This window comes from Salarias fasciatus, chromosome 13 (assembly GCF_902148845.1).
Source record: "Salarias fasciatus chromosome 13, fSalaFa1.1, whole genome shotgun sequence".
Taxonomy (NCBI): Eukaryota; Metazoa; Chordata; class Actinopteri; order Blenniiformes; family Blenniidae; genus Salarias; species Salarias fasciatus.
The window spans coordinates 4,232,975-4,254,582 of record NC_043757.1 but is presented as its reverse complement, the minus strand read 5'-3'; the positions used below and the strand labels follow the sequence as shown (position 1 = coordinate 4,254,582).

The window sequence follows — 21,608 nt, the reverse complement described above, 5'->3', positions numbered from 1 at the left end:
ATGATCTGACTTTCTAAGCAGGAAAAAAGAGAATTAAGGGTGTTCTATGTGAGAAAATTTTACAAACTGGGAGGAGAACCCTGATTCGGTCCAGGACTTGATAGAGAAATCATTTTCCCCTGTGGCTTCCAGTCCGTCCAGAAGAGATGGCTCAAGTTGTGAGGAACATTCTGGCCTTCTTTGCCATTGTGACCCTTTGTGGATCCAGGACGATCACAATGCATCCGATCTGCTCATGTTGCTTACTGTTGACATCGTTCCTGCATCTACCGGTTACACTCTTTGTCAATTAACCTTTAAAATGTTTTGCATTATGATATGAAAACAACAGGAACTAGATTACTGAAACCAAACTAGCTGTAGCTAACCAAACAGTGCCTTTAAAATTAAATTTCAGTCACTTAAACATGTAGAGTGTAAAGTTCCATCGAATCCCCCTCAGTGTATATCACCTACGTTTTTTTGTTTCATTTACCAAAAAAGAAAACAGTATATGCAAAGATCTCACACTGTCCATCCACACTCCATGCTGCTTTGTCCAAGGCCTCGATCAGCTTAAAGCATTTCAACTATTGTTTTAATGTTGGGCCACTAGTGGGTGCTGTTGGTTGTTTTTGGACATAAGAGGATGTTGCATTGCTCCCTTTAACTGCCAAGTCCCCGGAGAATGTCTACATGCAACTCTGGAGGCCGCCATTGTCGTTACTGTCCATCTACTGAGCGTGTGCAGAGGAAACACCTCCTCTGGCCGTGGTGCGTGCACCAGGCGCCAACAAGTTGGTTGTGAAAAAAGAGTCCAATGAGTAAGTTCAGAAAAGGTGTAATTCTGGGGAAATTCCAGAAGAGGGCGATGATGTCGGTTTCAAAAAGAGTCTTTGTCTCATTGGAACCCGTTCAAAAATGCAGAATTTCAGAATGAAAATAAAAATATAAGGTGGCCGGTATCAGAACATGTTCTGTTTTCTATCACTAGTTTCTACCACCGTGTTGGTTGGATCAGACTGATTTTCACATAAATCATTTTCTGATTTTATTTTAGGAGTTAAAGTTTTGCATAAATCGCCCTATCACAGCGCCCCCTCTGTCCATGTGATGCGGTCACATGACAGGCTGGACCAATCATATTTACATCCAGTTTTTTACATCCATCCTGCTCAAATCCTCAAAACGAGATTTCAGAACGCTGTGGGTGACGCCAGGTTAGCTCCGTGTCTTTGGAATACCGTCCATGGCATGAGCAGGGGCAGCATTTCCAAAACATCGTGCTTTACCCTGTTTCAATGAGGCAGTTTCCTCAAAGCTGCAAGTTGGATGCTGTTTTCAGAAAGTTGACCGGCATCCAAAAGGCAACAAAAGTTTTGATTTTTCACTTGAAAACATTGTGTAAACAAACCCTCATTCTCAGTGAATTGAGGTCAATCTCAGCTCAATATACGGTGAACAAATAGCCAGTCCATCACAGACATGCAAAACTTTGAAGGACTTGATGTGAAAGTTGAGTTGAGGTGAGCAGCAGAGGTTATGTGGATGTGATCATCTGATCCTGATCAGGCCCTCTTGAGCTCGCACGTGATCCTCGTCGGTTCGGCTGAGAAGCGCCAGCGTCTAATAAGCAGGAGTAGCTATAAAGCAGGCGGGGATCAGCAGGAGCAGCAACAGATGCCGTTTGAATCGTTACGGGAAGAAAAGCAGCAGTTTTCTCACGGGACCCGGGGCCCGGGTCCAGCTCGCCCCCACGCTGGGAGTTGATTTGCTGGTTTGTGCAGATGGAAAGCTGTTTCCGATTGTGTGCTATCTGTGGCTCATGTTCAACGAATAGCTTATTGATTTCCGCGCCGTGCCTGCTGGGGTTCGGATGTTTCGCAGCGCTGGCCTGCATGCGTGTGTGCCATATCAACTGTTTTCTATTGTGCAACCCCAGCTGCGCCGCTCAGACGAGCAATCGCAGAAACATCACAAACGCAGCCGTGCGCGCCCGACTCGGACTCCTTTCTGAATCCTCGGGCTGTTTAATCAGCTCGGCCGCTCGTACCTGTGGCTACACGGTCTTCAAGCCAAACCTATCAAGACGCTCAGTGGAGTGTTAACAAACCCACAGGACACTTCCCCGCCCCCCTCCTCCTCCCCCCTCCTTCCTAATGCCTCTGTAATAGCCACAATTAGCCATCCCGCTCCATTGGTTAGATGGCTAAGCTCCGGCCCTGTGGCCCATTAATGGCGAGCCGAGCTAAAACAGATTGAATAGGGAATCTTGGGCCGGATTGGATTTGAGTCCCAGCCAGCGGAGGCTTTTTCGAATTTAGAGGATGCAGGAAGAAAATCATTGTCGTGGAGTTGGTGAGTGTTTGTGTTTGCCTTAATTGTTCTGGGGAATAGTCAGCGTGACGCGAGTCTATGAACACATCAACAGCAAGCCAGGACAGCATGGAAAGATCCGTTCTCGCTGCTCATGTACTGTATGTCCGTTTCTGTCGCTTTCATCCAAGCAGCACAGCCTCGTTCCAGAACATGGGAATGAATTTGAAGGAATAACAGCATCGTTGATTTGAGTCACAGAGTGAATGCAATTTTTTCTTGAAGCGAAAATGCAAAAGCAATGCAGTTTGACTCAAAGCGTTGCCATGTAAGCAGGACCGAAGAGTAGATCATGCATGACTGTGGAAAGACGGTTGCATGAAATAGTAAAAACTGTAAAAAGCTCTTTAAACAGAAGGTCTTCAGCTTCCCTCCAAATCCACTGTCGGCCTCACGCCTCCTCACTTTTGTTGTTGGGTGGTTTCCAGTGAGTTGCAGCAGCATGTTACCCCCCCGGCTGCCCCCCCCCCCGGGCTTCCTGGTCGAAGCACTTAGGAACTGAGGCCGAGAGGTCGACAGTGGACTGAAGAGACCACGGCTTCGGCCTCAACAGCTCCGCCTCTGAAAATGTCACACTGATCACACTGATCGTGGCGGTAATAGCCTTCTCCTCGCTGTCCAACACACACACACACACACACACACACACACACACACACACACACACACACACACACACACACACACACACACACACACACAGATGAAGGGGAGGATTGTTTGAGAGCTGCTGGCCTCAGCTCTTTCTCAGGGACTTCCTGTTGCCGGGTCTCGGGCTGCGCTGGTTTTGAGGTCTCGTCAGAAGTCCTGCTTGAGAGAGACGCTTTGTGTTTGGCCAGATAACTTCGCCCTGCAGACACGGGACTTCCAGAGCCGATGTGTGTGTCTGTGTGTACGTGGGACCTTGTTCTTTGTCGGGGAGCATCGTGTCGCCGGTTGACCCCTGTCCCCCCCCCCGGCGCTGTCCTGAAGTCCTCCGGCTGCATGTGGTCGCCGCGGTTTGGTGTCCCGCCTCCGGTTCCTCAGGAATTCCATCTGGAGGAGAGTGAATCAGCGTGAAACTGCTGCTGTACTGTATGATTGCATTGTTGAGTGACTTTTTTTTTTTTTTCCTTTTTCTTTGTTACAAAGAGCAACGAAAGCGTGCAGTGAAATTTATGAGCACATTTCTTTAATTTTGTGAAACTGCCCAGTAATTGCATGACTGTGAGACTGAGAGATATTTCCAGATCTTCATTTCACCTTTAATAAACCAGTGAGTTCCACCGAGATCCATAAATTTTATGCAAGGGAAGTTTGGCCTCGGCCGAGCTATTTATACCAGCAGAGGTTTGGAAAAGTGTGAAAATTGTCCAATATTTAATTTAAATGGAAATGCAAACTAAAGCAGGGCATTCAAACAATAATGGAGAATACTTGTGAGACTAACAGCATGGCTGTGACCACTGGGTGACTTATCAGGGTGATATAGTAGAATATGGTTAGAATAATAGGTTTCCTTCTTTTGCATGCTCTGCATCATTTGCTGGGATAGAGTCACATATTTCCCAGTGGCTAACAAACGCTTTGCCTCTCACGTCTCTCTCCAGCTGTTTTCTGTCGCTGTTGCTGGTCGCCGCTGTCGTTTGGAAGATCAAGCAGACCTGCTGGGCCTCACGCCGGAGAGAGGTAGGATGCACCGCCGCCTCAGGATCTCGCTGCGTTCCGGGGGCGTAAAATGAAAATCACTGTGAGAAAAAGTCTTTAATGATGACATGGGAACATGTTTGAGTTTGAGGAAGTCATGGTCGGCGCCGCCTGTTAGTTGTGTTCATTTTGTGTAATTTGATGCTCATCCAGGTAGTTTGCAGATGTGTAGCACACAGAGTAATACTGCTGATGACCTCTGGGGGCAGTGTTGTGCAGTGTATCTCATGCTATCAGCCAATGGAACAAAGAGGACATCAGAAGTAGTGAGACTGTTCGAATGTGACTCATCCTCGGCTGAACTTCTCGAAAGAAATCTTTGCTACGACAGTCGATCTGTGTCACACATCATAAGCTGCTCTGCGCTCCACCGGCTGTGTTGTTGAACGACCGTTCTGTTGAGAGAGCTGCACGGAAGCCAGCGACGTTCATGGCTGCTGAGGCACCGATTCCATCACAATCAGATTTACAAACATCTGAAACCCAGCAGAGTAGATTCTTCAGTATTTGATCGGCAGCAGGTTCAGATCTCATATCAGCAAAACAGTTAGAAAGAAAATAGTTTCTTCATCATTCTGTCCTGCTTCATCCTGGATACACTTGCAGGCCGCTGGAGCCAAGTCCAGCATGGCTTTTTAAGGTTCCACTGAAGTGAAAAAACCCCAAGACTGTGTGTGTCTGCTTGTGTGTATATGTGTATTTTTGGTGTTCGTCTGGATGTGTGTGTGTGTGTGTGTGTGTGTGTGTGTGTGTGTGTGTGTGTGTGTGTGTGTTGAAGCATGATGGAGCTGAGAGCTGCTGGGTGCAGACGCCGTGTGGAAGTAAATATCCCCTGATGCATCTGCCCCCGCCCACACGCTGTGAAGGGTGGGTTAATGTCACCAGGCTCAAAGGAGGAGGGGGAGAAAAAAAAAAATGCCTCCGCTTAACGAGCGTCGCCGTGACGATAAACAAGGCCATTCCCCTTAATTAGTGCTCCTCATGAACCAATTAACTCAGACGAAGTGATGCTAAACGAAGTGGAATGGAGTGATATATCACTTAAAGCCTCAACAGATGTCACATCGTTTCATATTCACTCCTGACCCTCTCGCATACACACACACACACACACACACACACACACACACACACTCACGCACACAAACAAACACCAGTTCGCACCCTCAATGCCTCCACCCGCTCCTCTGGATCTGTTTCCTCTCTCGTCGGCTCTCTCTGCACGTATTTCCGCTGTTTTTCGTTTTGGAGTCATCGGGGAGAAATCAGCGCTGGTTAGAAGCGGCCATGATAATAGCCTGTTGTTATTGGTGTAATCCACAGATGTTCCGCGGGGAACTATTCTGCTTAAATACACTTGTTGGTTTGTGTTTCTCTCCCTCCGCCTCCACTCATCTCTGCTGCTCCTCTGTTATTATGTTTAAAAAAAAAAAATCTTAATTAACTTTCAGTATTAAACTGATTGTGACACGTTTTACTTTTATGAAAGAAAGAATTGGTTCCCTTAAAAAAAATGGTGCGATCTGCAATCTGTTTTAGCCATGAGTAAGTCCAAACTGCCAGCTATAGAGTTGAACAACCACACTACCGTATTTTCCGGAGTAAAAGTTGGGCCAAATTCATCTGTTGCTTCAATACCAATAAAAACAACCTTCATTTTTACTGACGCAGCAGGAAAAATGTTGCATAATCAAAAGCTACACAGCAGAATTGAGAGTAAAAAAAGGAAGAATTGTGGACAATGTTCAAACTCAGCAACAAACTCAAGGATGGTTCCTGAACAGCCGTTGACCAAGTTTTAAGTTTGATCGATGGTGAAGTTTCGTCTGGTCATGGAAAAACAAGAGCTCAGAAACTTCAGGTTTGATGCACTTCACTGCATTTATTTTACCCTCTCAGTTCACATCTGTAGAGTATCCAGATGTGGCGGACGTTTGCATTCTACCAGGCTGCGATGTGCCTGCAGTTCTTCACCTGCCCAACCAACAAAGCCAGCAATCAGCTGAATGTTAGGAAAAAAGGTGAGGTCTGAGCAGAAGAAGCAGAGTTTTTTTTCCCTCTTTCTGACAGACGTACCTGGTTGTAAAGTGTCTCCACATGCGGAGAACTTTCTGGTTTATTGACGAAGTAGATCGGTTGGAAGTTGGGTCATTTGAAGTCGGCAAAGCTGGAAATGGACAGTCAGATGATTAAAACATATTTGAATGTCTCTCCGGTTTAACCAGTGTTTCTGTCACGCAGTAGCATGTTATGTCAATAACTGATCATTTTTGTTGCGGTTTCTGAGGTTTGTCCTCACTTCTGTGACCCGCGAGAACTCCTGCAGAGCTGCGGTGTCTTTCTGTTATTCCTACTGACCGCTTCAGCATAATCCGAAGGTTTCTACAGTTGCTGTGTCACTAAACTGCTTTTCACTGAAATAGGAGTCAGTCGGGATTCATGTGTCAGTGACATTAGCATTATCCAGTGTTCATGTTCTCTGACTCAGTCTTGAATAAACATCGGCTTCTGTCTGGGAGCGGTCTGCCTCTGTCTGCTGGATGGTCGTTTATCTCAGCGCTTTTGTTGCCAGTAGTCCATAAATCTGTTCCTCCATCCGTCTTTTCACCACTTGATGGAGTTGAGGGTCGCAGGGTGCTGGAGCCGATCCCAGCTGATGATGGAGGAGAGGCGGGGCCACGCCCCGGACGGATCGCCAGTCCATCACAGGACAAACACACAGAGACACAGACCTCTTAACAACCACTTGACCTCAAATCCATTTTGATTTTCAGACTGGGAAATTGATGAAAAGAGCAAACCTCATTTAAAAAAGGCCCAGAAGAAATACATTTGGATTATATAACATCCCCCTCCACCTAAATGATGTTAGTTATATATGTTGATCTACCTCATCACGATACAGGCATTGATATTAATATAGTAATACAATGATTGGCACTCTGTATCTCCTCATCAACCAGCCATCAGAATGTCAAATTAAAAAACACTGATTGAATTCAGCTTAGAAAGAAAAAGCTTGTTTTTTTGGACTGAGTGTCAGTCTTTAATATTTGATGGAGCGCTGCGTTGCTGCGGCGCATGATCTGAAGGGTATTTACTGATGTTACGGGGACCTAAGCTGTTTACACTTAGATGTTTTTAGGCTAAATTTCTATTTTTTTGGCTTATTTCATAGTCAGAGTTCAGCTGAGTTGAGAGTAATCACGCAGCACATGAATGGAGGTCATTATGAATTCCCTGATGATGATGATGATGATGATGATGTTGATGAAGGTCAGATGCTGCTGGAGTGGCTTAGGCATCATTTATACAATGTATTAAGTGAAAAAAATCATTATGAGTTTTCGTTTCGGACGAGTTTCACATTTACACGACAATGTTTAGAAAGCAATAGTTTTCCTGTTGGTGCACTGCTTGGTGCAGTTGTTTGTTTTTGTAATGAAGACACACACACACACACACACACACATGCATGCAGAGAGCAAAAGGCTGTCAGCATTAAGAACGGGAGAATACGGACATTCACACTCTGGAAACCTCCACCGGCGCGATCCGTCTGCCCTCAGCACCGCCTCGTCCTCATCATCTGTGTTTTCCTTCCGTTTATTTCATCTGAGTACCTGAAAATCAAAGTGTGGCAGTCGTTTAAACGTGCTGAGGAAAAGCAGATGATTTCCCCGTGTTTCTGTGTGTGTGCGTTCAGCCACCTGTGACCCAGCCAGCGTTGTGTTTGTTTAGCCTCGGTCTGGCTGCTGGCAGGCTGGTCCTCTCCCGGCTACATTATTTATGAGGAGCGGTCTCATATCACAGCAGAGCTGCAATGCCGCATTTACTGCCCCGTTGGTTTGTTTACACTTACTTCGCCCTCCGTCTTTCCCTCAGAGTTCCTTCCATCCCTCCAGTGGGCTGTTTTATTTAACCACATATACCTTTACATAACGCACGGTTCTAATAAATGTAGCCGCATGGCTTCCAGGGCGAAGCGCCGGCCTCCTCCCCAGCCTGACCTACAGCCGGTGTCGTATTTTGAAATGAAATCTTTTGCCTTTTCTTCAAATTAATTCATCTCGTCTGGAACAATGGAGGCGAACGGGACGCCCCCAAATTGCGATCTTTCACTGGAGGGCAGCTGAAGCAGCGAGCGAGGGAAAGAGGGAGCGTTTCATGGGTTTTGCTGAGTAATGCCAGTCAGCCAAGCTTAAAGGGAAGATGTGACATTTCAGAAATTTACTCGCTTCATTTTCCTCACCAGTCGGTTGTTATATCACAGAAACCCGTCCTGGGTCTGTCCTTTAGTCACCCAAAGATGTGAGGAAGAACGTGAGCTTTGATCCAGGTCAGCAGGAACATCTCGACTGGAGCGGTTCGTTTCACTTTAGAGACGATATAAAATACGGAAATGGACGACTTCATTGTGTTCTGAGTGTCTGCTAGAGTGACAAGTGCTGAGAGCTCAGAGGAAAAGGCTCAGTCTGGACAACAGCGTTTTTTTGTTCGACTCTTTAAGAAGAAAATGAGACTTTATTTTTATTTTTTTGTAATACTGACTCCCGCATACATTAATCAAAGAAAATGGAGTAAACCATCGTGGAGCAGATGAGAGAGGGATTACAAATACTGTTTTGTTTGTGTTTTTTTCTCTTTTTTTTTTTCTTTTTTTACTACTAGATGTTGTAAAACTGTCTAACTTACTTTATAAATGACCTGACTCAACATTGATCCTTCCCTTCTCTGTACCTCTGGTTCCTTTTGCTTTGAAATCAGCCTCATAACATCAATCCTGCTTTTCCCGGCTCCCGGTTTGCACATGAATCCCACATCCAGCCTTGTTTTTGTGGAACAGATGTTGCGGCGCAGCAACAATGGCAGACCTGTTGAGGGTTTGTGTTTTCTGGGCTGAACAGATGTCTTGGTATCTTCCCCAGAGGCCCACAAACTGTCCCACCGACATCCTGAACGATGCGCTGCTGCAGATCCTGCGCTCACTACTCCGTCTCCAGAAACTCTGTTGTCGACTCTGTTGTTGTTAGTTTCTTTTGAACTAGCAAATGTATTCAAATTGTTGAACGCTTGTTGCAATTTGGCATCACTGCAGTTAAAAATACTTTTGCCGTGAAGTATTTTTCTAGCAGCTATTTAGCATTTGAACAGAATTTAACCTTTTTGACGTGTCGACAAAGACTAGACCATGTTGTGTTGTATACATGTAGAGATTTGCCCCAAAGAGACAAACAAAACCTCCAATTTGACCATCATCTCAGGCCTGTAGTTTACTCTGACCTGTATTTACCGCCGTACCATCTGCGGTTGAAGATGTTGTGGAAAGGAGGGAGCTTAAACAGATACGTTGCTTTGAAACCAAACTTTCTGCAGCCTCACTTACCGAGCGAGGAGCGAGCCATGCCGATCAGTGTTCGCTGGGAGCTGTGCTGGTATCGTCCTCGGGCGTTGATGCGTCCATCGCCTGCCTGATTATTATAGAGACAAAGTGCTGCCGTCAGGTTTTGGAGGAGAGAGGTGGTCAATACGGCCTGATTGATCTAATATGCAAATACCGTCACAGTCAGGGCTAAGAGGCTAATTACTGATCCGTTTCCACGTGACAAGGATAAAGGAAAGCGGCGACATTTCTGACACTGCTGTCAATAGCTCAGACTCTTTAAAGCTAACACCTCAGAAATGTGATGGAAACTAGTTAAATGTGTCGTGAAATGATGAAACTAGGACTGCGGCACAGACAGGAGATGGTTTGATTTCAGAATCCAGGGGTCAAAAACAGCAATAAGCAGCGTGGCTGGAGGTGTGTGTAAATGAAAAGGTCTCACTTTCACACACACGCCGTCAGGAACAAAGGCAGCGCTTCCTGTTGATTGGTTCAGTTTGCAGACACCGATACCAGTATCTGGTCCAGTACGACGCGGAGCGCTCCTCCTCTCAATAAAGATGCCCGATGCTGCCTGGCGGGGAGCACTTCCTGTCATCCGTCAGCAGCAGGTAAGCAAGCAATGCCCGCGGTCTGGAGGTTCTTTAATATCAATGAGACTGACAGAAGTTAGACAGACTGCCAAAAATATCAAAATGAGAAACATAGTCCGTTAAACACGGAGACATTTGGACCAGCAGAGTTTCGTTTGTCCGTGTGGATGATTGTGTTTGTGGGAAGCACATTTTCCAGGGTTTTACAGCACAAACAAATGTGCCAATAGATTTGACTGGAAGCTGTTTTAAATGAGAAGCTCTAAAAAAAAGAGAAAAAAAAGACAAATTCAGCATGGCCCTGACAGGTGTTCGCTTCCAGTTTCTGGGTAAAAAAAAACAAAAAAAAAAATCCAAGCCAGCATCCAGATCCGAGGTTTATGTTACGATCCACCTGCTCACATCTTGTGGGATTATCGGGACGTGACATAAAAAGCAGCATTGTGCCGAAGCGCCGTGTCGGAAGAAGCGAAGTGTCAGTTCTGGGAAGCGCTGAGTGTTTGTGAGGCCTCGTCTGCTCGCTGTTCTCTCCCTGCTGTGGCCTCCAGAGAGGTGGTCTAGTGAGGGAACCGCGGCAGAAGGTGAAAATGGGATCTCTTCACTGTTAATTATGGATCACAACCAGCCACGAGGCTACAGAGAAAGCGGGATAATAATAGAACCGTGGCTTTATGTTAATTGCACTTTCTTTTCTTTTTTTTTTCCTCTTTCTTTTACCAACAATCACTTTTGGATATGAGATCAAACAATCAAAAGCTTCTTTGAAATTCTAATGCACAAGACGTCTCCGGCTAACAGGGCCGCTCCTCTGAAGACGGCATGCGCGTGCATGTGCGTGCACGGCGGGGTCGCATTTGAAAACCCACCACAGCTGCTACGACCTCTTAACTGGATAAATAAGTCTGAAGACAAATGGAAATGTGGAAAGACAGGCAGCCGGAAGGTCAAGAGCAGCGTCCTCTAGAATCTGTCGAACCGAATAATGACCATAAAAATCCTGGACGTTCAGGCTTTCTTGGCTTTTTGTTGAAGAAATGGGTTTGCTTTTGTATTAGGGCTGCCACGATATCAAATTTTCTCTTCACGATTATCATGGGCAAAAAATATCACGATAACGATATTATCAAGATATCAGCAAAAATGTAACTAATAATGGTACATACGTTCAAATTTATCTTTAATTTTGTTTTTGTTTGTTTTCTCTCTTTTCCCAGATGAATTGCATTCAGAATACCTGTCAAATGAGGTGTTGAAACAATATGAGAACAGTAACTGTACAGCTGCAGACCAAAAGTGTAGTTACACTCAACTAATTAAAATCTGATGAACTGATTAACAGAGGATCCACAGCAGAGGCGTCATTTACGTAGGGTTGGTGGGTTCTGAAAACCCACGGACCCTGTTGAGGTGAAATCCTGTACCACCACCACACTGCCAAGGATTTTGGTTTGTTTGTTTGTTTAAATCGGAGGCGGAATGAGCAGCAGCTGCTTCTCTCCAGCCAGAGGCGCCGCTACTGGCTAGGGCCCCGAGCTGAAGGGGTCCCCGAGGGACGGCTGACATCAGTCAATTTCAAAGACAAATTTAAGGCGCTACACTAAATGCTGCAACGATGTGTCGAAAATCCCCCGCATGGGGCCCTTTTCCGAGTACTCACCGGTTAGTTGGTAGAAGGGGGCCGGTGGAGAAGACGGTGGATATCAGCGACACAACTTGAAATCCCCCCGGACACATTACAATGACACGTCTGGAACCTACCTAATGGGGCCCCACGACTACCCGGCTCGCATCAACGTGCAGTCAGTGTTGCTAAACACACTTTCTTCGGGTGAGGACAGAGCGTCTCGCTGTCGTTGTCGGCCACCGCCGACATGTTTAGTTCACTCGTGAAACTCGCTAACTGGGAGCCACGCTAGCTAGGAGCCGTGCCGCTACCGCTGCTCTGCTGTGTTTATATGTGAGGGGAGGGGGAGGGGGCTGCAGGAGGGAGACAAAGCGGGGTGGAAGAACAGGAGCGGATTTTGAAAATACACTTCAACTCGTTTCAAGTGGCACTAGATCCTCTATACGATATTATCATGTGCGCATTGTGAACACGATATTGAAATTTCATTTTTTGATACCACGATTATTGTCAATACCGGTTTACCGCGACAGCCCTAGTTTGTATATTGTAGATCCACAGCAGTTTAAAAAGTGCATCTGATGTCAACTAAAAGCAGTCATTTTGACTTTTATGGGGGCAATCAACGGAACGATCGATCCACTTCAAAATGGAGTGCCGGGAATCAAACTTGACCGATTATTCACATCCGCACTTATGCCCCCATTTACACAACTGTTTCGAAGAACAGAAAACTCTCATTGAAAAAACAACTTTTTGAAAACACTCCGACTTCGTCTCATTGGAAACGGGGGAAATGCAGCTTTTCTGAAACCCTGCTGCTCTGCATGCGGCCGGAGCAAATAGCTCTTTTCTGCACATGCTCAGTAGATGAGCAGTGTAAAGTGGAGATATTGTCACGATTTCATAATTATTATCCATCTGTCTCTACATCTACAGCTTTTCTCTCAGTTTTTGTTCCATCTTCCTCCTAAAATACATTTAAATTCCCTCTTCTGGACACAGTGCTCCATCATCCCGCCTGTTGGTTCGTCTCTCGGCTCTTCTTCCGGCCAGTTTTCAGCGTCTCCGTCTGAGCTCCCGTCCCCTGTTAGCTGACAACACTTCCTGACCTCCTCTGTCTCCACCGCAATTACCGCCGCTCCCCCTTTCACATTAATTTTCTTAAATTAGATGTTTGCACTCCTCTTGCATGAGGCAATTAACATATTGTGTCATTTCTTTCCCCCTGCACTCATTAAGGAATTACACTCGGAGATGCTCGGCTCAGAATTACGGGAGGATGAGACTTCCCCGTATAATGAAGGGAGCTTGATTAAAATTTAAGTTTTAAGGCTGTTTTGTTTGTTTAGGACTTGTCAGCACTGCACTGTAAGCAGCAAGCTGGCCTGTGGAGCTAATTACGCCGCTGTAAATGGTTTCCCGAGGTCTCTTACAGTCTAATTTCACTGACTGGATGATGAGTAAAGGTGCTTAAGTTAATTTTAATGACGAGATTTTGTCAAAATTATGGAGCTATTGAACCAGAAGCCATTTATTATGGCTCCAAATAAGTGAAATTTGAAATATTGATGCATAAAAAGCTAATTTAATAAAGCTTACAGTGTGATTATACAGCTGCAGGAGCTTTTTAATTTTAAAAACCAGCCCGGTTCTCTGCTTTTGCTTTATTAAAACTCTTCCTGTTGGGTTTCCCCGGTCCTGCAGAGGTGATGTTATGCTCTGATTGCTCAGCCTTTGGCCTCCTCACACTCCAATCTGCAGTTGGAGAGATTAGCCTGTCTGGACCAGCGGAAGCCAAATCACTCGCGTGTGCATGTGCGCGTTGTTGTGTTTCTCCACACACGTACGCTCGGCGCAGTACAGTATGTCTGTGTGTGTGTGTGTGTGTGTGTGTGTGTGTGTGTTTGCAGATCCAGTCATTTTGCTGGCATTGACCGAGGTGGCAGATTAGTAGAAGAGGTTTAATGTGGCCAAGCATGGCTGGGAGTCTGTGGACGACCGCTGTTTAAACAAATCCAAGGGAGGGGATGCTCACTCACACACACACACACACACACACACACACACACACACACACACACACACACACACACACACACACACACACACACACACACACACACGAAGTGCCACCGTACGAGCTGCACCCTGACCTCCAGCTCGCCTCCCCTGCAGTCGCATTAACAGGCCGAGCCAACTCGCCGCTGCACAAACACACCATGTTTACCACAAGTACTTGAGATTTTTCTGTCTACGAGGAGGATTTGTCAAAGCAGGAGCCTGAATCAGCAGCGTGTTGCAAAATAAAGGTCTTTAAACTCGGCACAGGAGGGAAAAAATGGCATAGCTTGGATTCAGTCTGATTGTTTTTTTGTTTTTTTTTTTTTGTTGTGAGACCAAAGTGCGACCCACTACACCGCCCTGCACCCCCTTTCAGTTACAGTGCAAAGGATAAAGGGAACCAGCATCATATGAAAAGAAGCAGGCTACATTGCTTGCTCGATTAAAAAAAAACAGTTTAATCTGAAAATCATGTGCATAAAGTGTTGAAGAAACCAAAACATTCAAATATGAAGCCCGGGAGACTGTAATCAGTTCATTTTGTGTTCGTACAGAACCAGGAGAGCACTTCATGAAGCCACTCAGCTGACGCTGGAGAACTGAATAACACTGTGACATTTTCAGTATGGAGACGCTGGTGTAAACGTTTGACCTTTAAAAATGTATTTCAAAACCAGAAACTAAACAAATAAAGCAGCTTTTGTGGATCCAACGCACCTAAAGTGAAGGTGCTCCTGAGCATCAGCGGGTCAAGGCAAGTGAAGGTTTTGAATAGTGCATTCTTATTGTGTCGTAGTCAAGACACCTAAAACCAGACTGAGTCAAGACCAGAACCAGAGCATCCCGAGATCAATACAAGACCAAGACTAGAGCTTAACCAGACCAAGACTTTCAGGGGTGGAGAAAGAGTCACGGCCCAGACCAGAACATCCCAAGACTTTAAGGAGCTGAGACCAAAATCTGGTAAATGTGGTCTTGAGACCAAAGCCGCTCTTAATTAGTGCAACACAGTTTTTAACCATACATGTCGGGCATCCATCACACCTGAAAGGCTCACAGGTCGACGGAGTTCATCCAAAGTCTCGAGTCATTTTTTATGCTCGGACTGATAATCAGAATATTTCAACGCAGTCAGAATGCTAAATGTTAGCGATGCATCGCCGCCGCTATCATCACGGCCCAGGTGACCATCACAGATCCAAATTAGCTTGAAGGCGTCGCAGTCGGGGAGGAATTGAGGGTCGGCGTTCAGCCGCTGGCACAGTTCAAACGCTCCGAAATGAGAGAGGCAGGTGGAGGGGAGAAAAGACGAGATAGCGAGATAGGACGGAGGAGGAGGAGGAGGAGGGGTGTGATTTGAGGGACACAGCAAGGGCATTTCCCCAGAGCCATATGGTGGTGGAGACGGTTTTCTACGGTTGTGCCTGTCTGTCTGTTCCGGTTAGGATTTTTACCGGAAAAGTGCCGCAGGCCTGCCTTCTGTAATAATACGACTCCCTCCCTCCCTCTCCGCTCTCGTTTCCCTCGGTTGTGTCTCCTTCTGTTTTTGAGCCTCTCCGTCGCTGCTGCTTTTCTTAAAACAACTTCTTGGTTTGTGTTTGTGGCCGTTGTTGGCTGTGGTGACTGGACGGTGGTGCGCCGGGGACGCGACTCCTACGCCTTCCCTCCGATGACTCGGTGTTACGATGTTTACTGACAGATGACAGATTTATCGATACAGTCACTGTTTCCATCTGTTCTGTAAACGTTTTAGTGAATGTGACGGTTTGATGCCGTGATGAAGTCGGCCCAGGACCTGCAGGAGAGATCAACTTTTTTTTTTTTTTTTTTAAGAAATCAATTGCATACGTGTTCTCGTCGTCAGTCGCAGAGCTGCTGGATGTAACTTCAGCAAACATTCAGATTACAGAGCATCTTCCTCCCACTAACTGACGGAGCTTCAGCCGAACTTAATGAATCGATCAATCATGAGAGCGACTCACGCGGTGATGACAGCTCACCTTATTCACCTTTGAGATTTTCAATTAAACCGGAGAAGCTGTTGAATCCTCAATGAAGTGCTTTTTGCTCTGCCTCCACAAATCACTGCAGGACCCGTTCCTCCGGCTCGTCTCTCGGCCCCTCATTCAGAGTCACATCATAATTGTGTTGTCACGGCTGACATTGTGGTCTCTGTGGGGAAAATCGATCTGAGCTCAAATCTGTGAAGAATACATTCAAACTGAGTCCAAGAATCCATAAGCGCCGGTCCCAGGATGAGGGGCCGGTGTGGGCGCGTGGGTTCTGGGATGTGCTGCTAAACATATCTCTGCACCAACATAATCCTTGTCGTATCATAAGCCAGTGGACAATGATGATCCTAATCCTGCTCTAAGAAGCTTTTCAAAGAGTGGAGGCACACACACACACACACACACACACACACACACACACACACACACACACACACACACACACACACACACAGACACACACACTCTCACACTCTGAATGAAAGCTTTCAATACTACACGGCTTCTTAAATTTTGCAACAAGAGTTCAAAAATGATTGTAAACTCACTTCAGGTTGGTCCTACTTTCATGTACCTTAAAATTGAACAAAGTGTTGGAAAGTTTTCAGATGGATGAACTTCAACATAACTCGGATTTTAGATTAGTGCTTGAAAACACTAAATATTCGAGTCAGATGTGTCTGAGTGACTCAGCTCGGGGAAACGCCCAATCACACATCTTCTGAAATGCGACACAAGTCATCAGTGTCCATCCATCCATCCATCCATCCATCCATCCATCCATCCATCCATGGAAAAGCCCTGAACTCAAACAAGTAAAACATAAAAGCCTCACATTTAACTGAACATTGGCTTCTTGCTGTATATTCACTGTACATCATTTTCTCCTCATCACAGTCATTGGTATGTTTTATTGGTAGTTACACAGGTATTAAAAGATGCGTGTCTCCAGTAGTCCATGGCAACTTCCACATAGTATTCTGTAATTTTGGATTAGACTCAAATCAAATCGAGTGGATCATCAGTATTCATCATGAAATCCATGCACTCCCCTCTCTGTCTTTCTGCTTGTGTGCACAGGGATACCATGAAGGCTGCCCCACTTTGCACCCCTCCCAAAATATTATCGGGATTCAAACAGTGTTCTTGACTTGAGAACAAAATCCTCTTTAAAACCAATGAAGGAGCCACGGTAGTGACGTCTTGACCCCGGTCCACCGGTCCTCGTGTGGGTGAACACACTGAAGCAGAGCTGCATCTTTTCTGCTCCACTGGCCTAATTTGGACAAGAAAAACCAAACATGGCAACCTTTACTGATGATGCAGTGAATACATGCTCTGCCCAGAAATCGGCCCAATTCAACTGGCTGACGTAAACGATGCCGGTGCCAAATTACATGCTGGAATATCCATTTGTACTATCAAAGTAATTTCTATATTTGAAGAAAAAAAAAAAAGGTTTGTCTTCATTCAGGCGCTAAGTACAACATATTTACAACAATCGAACGAGTCAGGCTCCCCTGGAGGCCCCGTCAGTCTGATGAAGGCTTCACACACACCTTATGTAACAAACCCAACATGTGTACGGTTCCTCGAGAGCAGAACGATCTCAATCCAATTAGCTGCTCGCACAGGAACCCATGCGGCGCGGTGGAGCTGCTGCTGCTGCAGCGATCTGTTGATTTGTTTAGGGGAGCAGATTAAACCGACTCTCTGCTGAACCAAACTTCATTTCATACACCTGAACAAATATCAGCTCCCGGTATCGGCCGGCTCGGCTGCTGCAGCGCAAGTGGAAGCCAAGTTGCTTCAGGGGATAACATGAGCGGCCGGCACACACACACACACACACACACACACACACACACTCACTTAGACACACACCAATAATAATGAGTGGAGTCCACAGAGAGAGCAGTGTTTTTCATAACACCACACAGGCCGAGTGTAAGCTGCTTTAAATGGTCGCGTTATCGAGAAAATGAGTCAAATTCAAAATTACACCTCGACTTTTATCGATCAGAGCGACGACTTGAGAAGGAAGCGGAATTTAAGTGAATGATTCTGCAGGGCTGGTCATTCATTCGTTAATTAATTAATTAATTCATTTGTGGCTCTTCATCATACATGACTCAACCTCCATTTCTGTCAATATTACAGACCAACTAAATTAGGACTGTTTTTTTTTTTTTTTGTTCCTCTATCCCACAGTATCGCTATCCGTAAGAATAAAAGCAGTCAATATTCTTCCCACATACAGCAATCAGACACAGTCATTGTGATTTATGTAACTTAAATGACTTCAAATGGCTAAAATACTTCAAATCATTAGATAAAACAGATAAAACTGCCTATTTTCTCGACAAAATCTTTAAAATAGGAAAAACAGCTGCTAGCTGTATCCTGCACTTTGTGACCTTGAGTTGGATAACGATATGCTAACGCTGGATCAGGATGCTGTCAGTGCAGCGTTAGCAATCTGCAAAGAGTGAACTGAAAGTTGACTCAAGACTAAACAAAGAGTTCTTGTTGTTGATACTGAGACCGTGGAAGTTGGGGAGTCGGTGTGTTTGGCTCTCTGCTGATCGGCTGTAAAAGTCAAACTGCGTCTCTGCGACCCGCAGTCCAGCAACATGCGTCTGACGGCGCGACGCTGCAGCCGCTCAGATCCACGCAGAACTCGCTCACCAGCGTATGTAAGACGCCCTGAGTGAGTGGGCGGACACTCTGGCCATTACTGTCTCTGATTAGAGTCTCCGATCGGAGTGCAGCTCTTCTCTCCCGCTCTGTCTGCGTTCTCCTCGTTGTTCTGCTTCTGATTCATTAGAGAAGAACATCCAGAGGGAGAAGAGAGCTGCAGTTTACTCACTGATGTCCTCAGTGAGGGAATTCTGATTCCATTCATTGGAGCTTTTCTCCTGAAAGGATGATGAAAAGAATCAAATACAGCATCGATGAATCTACAGTTTTTGAAACTGTGATTACATGAAAGATATAAAATTCATGGCTTTTGCTTTTCTTCCAGTATGAACAAGGTTGTTGTTGCACCTATTGAATATTAGTCTTCCCAGTTTTAACTAATATCAGAGGCCCCATTCACACACCTTTTTCAGTTGGAAATGGAAAACTTTTGTTGTGTTTTGGGTGTGTGTTTACACGACACCGGCGCTCGAGCCTCTGAAAACTCAACTTCATGGCTTTCGAGGTGGAACTTTTCGAAAAGGTTCCAACTGTGCCTCCATGGAAATGTTGGCGAATGCAATTTTCTGAAATCTTTCCCACTCAGAAAAGGGGAAAACGTAATTTTCTGAAGCGCTGCTCCTGTGCATGTGCGCCACGGCTAAATTTTATTGCCTGCTATTGTGCTTTTTTTTTTTTTCTTTTTTTTTTTAAGAGTATGGCCTGAATTTTGTACCTATTCTATGTTGTTCCAGTTGTAATATTTTGCGGGCTCTGGTGGTGCTTGAATTGATGTTGACCTACATGTCTGGATGTACAATTGATCAGGCCATCGCAGACCTGAGCCCTCCGATCCAAACTTTCGTTCTTGCACATTTTATCTGCTGCACAATTGCTTGCCTTCTCCTCAAGTGTCATGAATGACATTTAGTTTTCTTTATTTGAATTACTGTAAAACACATGAATAATTTAAATTATGGATTAATCAGTTCACTGTTGTTTGCATTAATGTTGATATTTGCTGCATTAGCCTATTGGTCTATGTACACCAGTAGATCTGTTATCATTTGATATCTTGGGTTTGTGTGTCTTTTGGGAATCACATTTATTATTTAAATATGTAATGAAAGAAAAATATATTTATTAAAATGGCTCTTTATTGTGAAGTGGTGTGAACGGCATCTTCATGCTTTTATTTCTCAGTATCTGTGGCCAATTTTCTTGAAATGTAATTAGATTTATCAAGATTTATCAAGATTAAGACATACAACAAGTTGGTTTTGTAGTTGAGTCACCAGTCACAGCAGTCCAGGTTTGTCGTCTGTCCGTAGGAATGTCGGTGTCCTCACCATTGTTAATATTTGTAGCGTGTGGTTTTATTACAGAAATAACCAACAGCACCCTCCAGCTGTCCTCCATGCTGACTACATCTTTTTCAAAACATCGATTCAAAACTATAGTGAAAAAATGTGTTTTCTCCTGAAACGTTGCCAAAACAGTACTTGTGACTGAACATATTATTTCAAAGCGTTGTTTCAAAAACTATTTTTTTCTGTGGGTAGCTTTTCCTCGGCAAGCTTTGCTCTACTTCTCTGGATGTGAAATTGATTGAACACTTGACCCATGCATTCTTCTTTTTTTAATTTTTTTCTAAATGTTCCAATTCTGCCTACAGGAGATTATTTAAAAAAAAAAAAAGCCAAACTTTATTTTCCAATAGCCAGACTGCTAAACATGGCTGATCAATAGAAAAGTCAGCGTTAATTACCCTTTGGTTGTATTTCTGAGAGTCAGGCAGCAGTGGAGACTTGTGGGAGGTAAAGTTCAGCAGCGTTGCCTGAAGCATTTTGAAAACTTTCACTCTTTGCTTCACTGCGTTCCACTCATCATTTTTTACAGGAGCACAGATTATCAATCTACTGCTCTACACGTGTCATTTTTGTTGAGATTTAACATTTTTCTGATGCTCACTCACTGTGTTAGGCCCAGCTGCTCAAATCAGCTGCAGAAGGTGAGAGGAAGGGAGGTTTTGTTGTTGGAGCCAGACGGTGGAGTACTTCAGAACCTCCTCTTCGACTCGGACCTTCACGCCCGACCGTCTCTTGGAGGGTCATTTTCAGACCTTCTCCAGAAAATTGCCTGAAAGGGAGATAATATCCGTCCAGGGTCTTATGTCTGGGAGGAAATGCCGTGTTATTGTGTTGGAGTGCTGACTTAAATGCACTTGTGGGATTATTGCGGTCAATCCACCAGCTGCCTGTTCAATGAGAGTTCCTGACCGTTTAAAGCTAAACGCTCTGCAGTCGACGTGACATGTTTAAATGTGGTTTAAAGTCTCATATCATAGCATGAGAGGTGTTCAAAGATGGTTACTTTTAACAGCTTCTGGTTAAGAGAAGGTAATATTCCTACAATCCAGCACAAGTCTGACTAAAGTTGAGGAAAGTGAACAAAGTTTCCAATCTGATCTTGCTCTTCTGATTTGCTTCTTAAAAGTACATGAGGCATTGAGAAGCTTGTGACAGAGTAACTTTGTATTATATAGTATTATAATATTGCACTGCATTACTGTATTGTGCGTATTTTAAGACACTGTGGGTAATCACAGTAATATTACAAGCTGAGATACGAAGCTAATGTGATTCCTGTGAGACGAGCTTTTGTAGACGATAGTTAGCCACAGAGCTACTTTAGGCTAAGCTACTTTAGTTTTGCAACTCCGGAAACATCCAGTAAAAAACTATTGTCCGTTCAGATAATTTATTAAAGTGACATTTCTAAGCTTGCAGAGTTTAAGAATGTTGCCTGATGATAAACAAGGGGTTGTGAACACTTGTGCACTTCCTGTTTAGCTCGATCATGCGCCACCCATACATTGCTGTGCCTAAAGAATCAATAAATGTTAGAGACACTTTTACTTAGAAGGAAAACAATATTTGGGAATTTAACATGCTGCGTTAGCTGGGATGGACCCGATTAAGCAACTGTGAGGGAATTATTGGTGTATGCTGAAGGACACATTCATGAAGATAGTGTTTTCTCTTGAAATTCAATCACTTAAGTTTGAGATGCATAAAGAGATCAGTACAACTGAAACACACACAGATTATATTCTCAGTCATTGCTGATGTTTTATGAAAGTATTCCATTTTTTTCATTGCACACCTTTGTTTCTGGCTTGCGTTGCTCTGAGCCTTTTACAGCTGTAT

At 44.7% G+C, this 21,608-nt stretch overlaps 1 protein-coding gene across 1 annotated transcript in view; it reads left to right on the top strand.

The window, feature by feature from the left end:
- Positions 1 to 21,608, top strand: part of atrnl1a (attractin-like 1a) — a 251,087-nt gene that overhangs the window by 140,867 nt on the left and 88,612 nt on the right. The window contains 1 exon segment of the mRNA XM_030106400.1: positions 3,945 to 4,023. Coding sequence (XP_029962260.1) covers positions 3,945 to 4,023 — 79 coding nt within the window.